At 57.9% G+C, this 5,287-nt stretch overlaps 1 protein-coding gene across 1 annotated transcript; it reads left to right on the top strand.

Annotated features, from left to right (window-relative positions):
- Positions 1-318: 318 nt before the first annotated feature.
- On the top strand, positions 319-1,945 carry NKX2-2 (NK2 homeobox 2). Its single transcript, XM_027747411.2, has 2 exons — positions 319-911; positions 1,305-1,945. Exons 1-2 carry the CDS (start codon positions 656-658, stop codon positions 1,862-1,864), a joined length of 816 nt encoding a protein of 271 aa, XP_027603212.1. The 5' UTR covers positions 319-655; the 3' UTR covers positions 1,865-1,945.
- The last annotated feature ends 3,342 nt before the right edge of the window (positions 1,946-5,287 follow it).

The following is a 5,287-nucleotide window of genomic DNA, read 5'->3' on the forward strand; positions in this document are numbered from 1 at the left end:
ACGTTATACCACTCATCACCAATGGTGGAAGCTCGGAGCTCGCCCAAAACCCGCAATTTCACATCTGCAAACACTGTCTTCATCCACTTGACTTCCAAGACCCGCCCACACGTGGCCAACCTTTCCTGGGTTTAATGTAGGTTTTTTTTCTCCCTCCTCTCGGCAGGTTCATGTGTGGGGACCAGCCTTATATGGACTCCTCGCTCCAGCAATGGCTCGGGATTTTCTAACGGCAGGCGCGGGTTCGGCGCGGCTGAACAAGATCCAGAAGTGATCTTTTTTTTTTTTCTTTTTTTTTCCCCTTTTTTTTTTTTTTTTTTTGGTGGCGTCTCTTCCCCCTTTCCCCCTGGAGTTACAAACTATTCCCGAAGCCAGCTGCTGCTCCCGCTCTCGGAATTTTCCCCCGTGGCAGAACAACCATCACCGCAGAGACCCGTCGCTGCGGCTACTTCTCTCGCACAACCCCCTACGCTTATTTTTCTATAAATCTATATTATTCTATTTTTTTCCCCATCTCCACGCGTGCCGGCCCCCCTCCCTCCCCGTGTCCCTGCGCGCTGTCGTTGCCGCCGCTCCGCGTGTGCGTGCCCACCCGTGACACGGCGGCTCGGCCGAGCTGCGGCTCCAACTTTCCCAGCCGAAATTTGGCCGGAACATGTCTCTGACCAACACAAAGACGGGCTTCTCGGTGAAGGACATTTTGGACCTCCCCGACACCAACGATGAGGACGGCTCGGCGGAGGGCGGCGAGGAAGAGAGCGAGGCGCCCGAGCCGCCCAGGAAAGCGGGAGTTTTGGGACAAACCCCCTTGGACACTGTTCCGACGCTGCCTTTGAAGAGCCCTTTCTATGATAACAGCGATAATCCCTACACGCGCTGGCTGGCGAGCGCCGAGGGCATCCAGTACTCCCGTGAGTGCCGGGGGACGGGGCCGCGGGGGACCGAGGGCCGTGGGGGGCCCTGTGGAGTGCCGGGGGGTGGATGCGGGCTGGATGCGGGATGGATGGGGGAGTCGGCGCTCGCCCCGGCCGGTTCCTCCGTGTCCCCCCACACGGACGGGGCAGCGCCGCTTCCAGCCGCCCCCGGCGGCGGGGCGGGTGTCGGGGGACGACGAAGGGTGGATGGGGGGGGACTCGCCTCTCTCCACGGCTGGCCGAGCCCCGGCCGGTGCCTCAATCCCCGCCCCGGCCGGGAGGGATGCGGGGTGCGGCGGGAGGGATGCGAGGGCGGCGGAGGGATGCGGAGGGGCGGCGGAGGGACCCCCCCGGCCCCTTCCCCGCTGACCGGGCGCTGACCGTCCGCAGTGCACGGGCTGGCGGCCGGCGGCGGCGGCCAGGACCCCTCGGCCAAGTCACCGGAGCCGTCGGCCGACGAGTCGCCCGACAACGAGAAGGAAGCGGCGGGCGGCGGGGACGCGGGGAAGAAGAGGAAGAGGAGGGTGCTCTTCTCCAAGGCGCAGACCTACGAGCTGGAGCGGCGGTTCCGGCAGCAGCGGTACCTGTCGGCGCCCGAGCGGGAGCACCTGGCCAGCCTGATCCGCCTCACCCCCACCCAGGTGAAGATCTGGTTCCAGAACCATCGCTACAAGATGAAGCGGGCCCGGGCCGAGAAAGGTATGGAAGTGACTCCTCTTCCCTCCCCGCGGCGGGTGGCCGTGCCGGTCTTAGTCAGGGACGGCAAGCCCTGCCACACGCTCAAAGCTCAGGACTTGGCAGCCGCGACTTTCCAGACGGGAATCCCCTTCTCCGCCTATAGCGCCCAGTCTCTACAGCATATGCAATACAACGCCCAGTACAGCGCGACCAGCAACCCCCAGTACCCCACAGCACACCATTTGGTACAGGCTCAGCAATGGACTTGGTGAAGGCTGCCGGGGAGCGCGCACACCCGCACACGCTTCCCCCACACGCGCACACACCCAAAAAAAAAAAAAACAAGGAGGAGAAAACAAAAATAATAAAGAGAGAGAGAGAGAGGAGGAGACAGACTGATGCTCCAAAAATAAAATCGAAACTGCGGGGGAAGGAATGGAGAGGGAAACGCTATTATTATTATTATTATTGCTATTATTATTATTATTGCTATTATTATTATTATTATGGTTTTTTTCCCTCTGCCGTTTCTTTTCCCCTCCATTTTTTTTGGGGGGGCTCGGTTTCATTTCGGGGGGAGGCGGGGGGGAAGGGAGGGGAGGTGTTTTTTGTGCGTCATTGTTTACAGAAATTTTTTGCGCCATTCAGAGTGGTCCTGTCTACCTACAACTAAAATAAAAGAGGAAAGGGGGGGAGATCGTCAGAATTAAAAAAAAAAAAAAAAATAAAGAATAAAACCCCCCCGCTGCTCCTGTGATTTTGTGAGGAACGGGGGTGCGGCCGCCGAGCGGGGCACCCCAGAACGGGGAGCTTCATCGCTCCCCTCCGAGCACGATTTGCGGCCCCGACAACTACTAACGGGGCCGTTTTTCCACCTCGTTGTGATTGTCGCTGCCGTGAGCCGCAGCCGGGGCGGTAGGTTCGCTTTCTCCCATTTGGGGCTTGTCTCAACCGTTCCCGAGCGGAGGAAAAAGACCCGCGGACGGCGGAGCCCTCCCCGCCCGCTCGTTGTGCGGCAGCCCCGGGCTCTCCGCGATTTAATACGGATTGGAATTTTTTTTTTAAAAAAAAAAAAAAAGCTGTGTTTCAAGAAAAGAAATGATGGAGAAGGAAACGATAACAACGACGGAACGGTTTTGTTCGAATTCTCGTTGCGGCCGCCGCCTCCTCCCTGCATCGCCCGGCTCAGCCCTGCGTGGGGCCAGCCGGGCCCCCACGGGAGACACGGCCGAGCAGGGCCCCACGCAGACCCCTCCACCAGCCCAACTTCTCTCTTTTTTTTTTTTTTTTTTTTTTTTTTTTTTTTTCCTTGGGAGAGCGGCTTTTTTTGAGGGGGTCAGTCGGCTTTAGCCCGCTGGCGAAAAAATGGGAGTGGGAAGAATTTCTATTTTCACATTTTCTGTCCGTGATTGTGCCTTTCTACACGCCAGTGCCACCCCCGGTGCTGCTGAGGTTTGGGTACCAGCGTCACTCGGCGGCCCTTCCCCGGGCTGAGGGCCCTGCGAACGGCAAGGAGCGCGGAAACTTTGGGGTCAGCCCTCGGGGATGCGCCGGCGGCCCAGGCAGGGCGGGGGAAAGGGTTAACAACGGGAGAACCCCCCAAAAAAATCGGAGGAGGGGAGAGGAGAGAGGCGAGGCGGGGCTGGGCAGCTCGACCGGGATGTAACTGGGACCGGGCAGGCGCAGCCCCGGCTCGGAGCGGGTTGGGGCAGAGCATTGGCTTCCCCCGCCCTCCCCTGCGGCTTTTAGGCTGGTAAAGATGCTTTTAAAAAGCGAAAACAAAACCAAACAAGCTTTTGTCCGGGGTCCTGGGGCCGGGGCAGAGCCCGCCCCGTCCCGCGGGGCTGAGCCCGGCCAGGACGGGGCAGTTCAACGCCAGAGAGGCGACCGGTACCGGCCCGCAGCAACCCGGTCCTGCCAAATCCCGGCCCGCAGCATCCCGGCCTCGCAGCACTCCCGATCCTGCAACATCCCGGTCATCCAACCCCCCCGGCCCCGCCGTGCCTTCTCTGCCCCGGCGCAGCCTCCGCCGGCCACGGATCCCCCCCGCAGCCTTCGCGCTGCGCTCGGGTTTTTGTCCTTTTCCTCATTTTTTTTTTCCTCCCCCTCTTTTCTCGTCCCTCCTTCTCCCGCCTCCCGTCCCCGGCCCACCGAGGCTCCGCGCACCGGCGGAGCAGCCGCGGCCCTTCCCCGGGACAGCCGCTCCCCAGCCCGGGGGAGGCTCCGCCGGGGTCCCGGACCCGCGGGGACACACGGACAAGTGCCGGTTTTCCCTTCTCCAACCGAGCCCAGCGCGCGAGCCAAGAGGGGGAGAGAAGGAAAATTGTCACATTTTGTTTCTTCCTTATGTTTTTTTTCATTTTTAATATTTTTTTTTCCCATTCGTTTTTTTTCTTTCTTTCGTTGGTCGTTGTTCTGGTTCGTACTTCTTTCTGGTCTTTGTCTTGTTTTTTTATTTTTTTTTTAATTTTTTTTTGTTTTTTTTTTTTTTTTTTTTTTTTGTTTTTTTTCTTTTCCATTTTTTTTTTTTGTTTTTTTCGTTCCTTTTTTTTTTGTTTTTCTTTCTTTTTTCTTTTTTTTTTTTTTTTTTGTGTTTTTTTTTTTTTTTTTTTTTTTTTTTTTTTTTGTTTTTTTTTCTTTTTCTTTTTTTTTTTTTTTCCTTTTTTTTTTTCCCCCCCACTTTGCCTGTCTTTTTTTTTTTTTTTTTTTTTCTTTTTCTCCCTTCCCTTTCCCCTCGGGCTCTTGCTGAGTCTATCAAACCAGTTGTGTGGCCCTAACCTCCGTGGCCTTATATCTCCCATGCTGCCGGGCCAGTCTATCTTTGCACAATATACAGTAGACTTCAGAGAGCAGCACAATGGGGGAGGCAGGGAGGTGAGCATGTTAGAGGCGTGCATATTAACGAGCCGGAGCCAAAGGAGCCAAAGGAGCCGGGGAAAAACGGGAGAGACGGTACGGGAGGGGGGGGGGGACGCCCTCCCTGTGCCTTCCCTCCCTTCGCCTTCCCCCCCACGCCTGTTTTGGGGGCACGGCATTGATGCGGAGCGCGGAGTCAGGGAGCAGTGTCCTCCGCGTTTTGTTCGGGCTGTCACTCGCGCTCATTGTTCGGCATGTTCTACATGTTGTATCCCATATGGCCAGCTGGGCCGGGGACCCCTCACAAAACCCAAATTGTGCCCAGCTTTCAAACCCAGCATTGTTGTCTGTGAAAGGGAGGCGAATTAAAAATTCGTGCTATATCTATTCTGGAAAAAAAAAAAGAAGAAGAAGAAGAAAGGGGGGGGGCGCAAGGAGAAAGAATCCCGCTCTCTTCCCTCCCTCTCTCCTCTCTTTGAAGGCCAACAGAGACTCTCCTCTTCTCCCGGTCCCCGCTGACAAGTTTCTCTCTCATTTCACAGGAAATTAGCCCGCCCCCCCCCTCCCCGCCTTCCCCCGATACCGGGCGCATCCCCCCGCGGGAGCCCGCGGAGCTGCGCTGCGCGGCCGCGCTGCTGCGCGGGGGCCGGGGCAGAACAAGGCGGCATTGAGGGAGGGCCGGGCTGCAGCTGCCGCCTCCCTGCGCGGCCCGGCCGTACCGGCTGGCACGTCCCGCTGCCCCCCGGAGAAACGGCCCTTTCTTGTCCGAGCTCCTGGTTGTGCAAGGCGGGCCGGCCGAGGGAGGGAGAGAGGGAGGGAGGGAGGGAGAAAGAGAGAGG

Source organism: Pipra filicauda, unplaced genomic scaffold (genome assembly GCF_003945595.2).
Source record: "Pipra filicauda isolate LSUMZ 115617 unplaced genomic scaffold, ASM394559v2 scaffold665_size172791_pilon, whole genome shotgun sequence".
NCBI classification, from domain to species: domain Eukaryota; kingdom Metazoa; phylum Chordata; class Aves; order Passeriformes; family Pipridae; genus Pipra; species Pipra filicauda.

Bases quoted from the DNA above. Each gene is read 5' to 3' on its own strand.
- NKX2-2 (XM_027747411.2), top strand. From the start codon at position 656: ATGTCTCTGACCAACACAAAGACGGGCTTCTCGGTGAAGGACATTTTG. The intron at 912-1,304 runs GTGAGTGCCGGG...GACCGTCCGCAG, and splicing joins CGAGGGCATCCAGTACTCCC to TGCACGGGCTGGCGGCCGGC.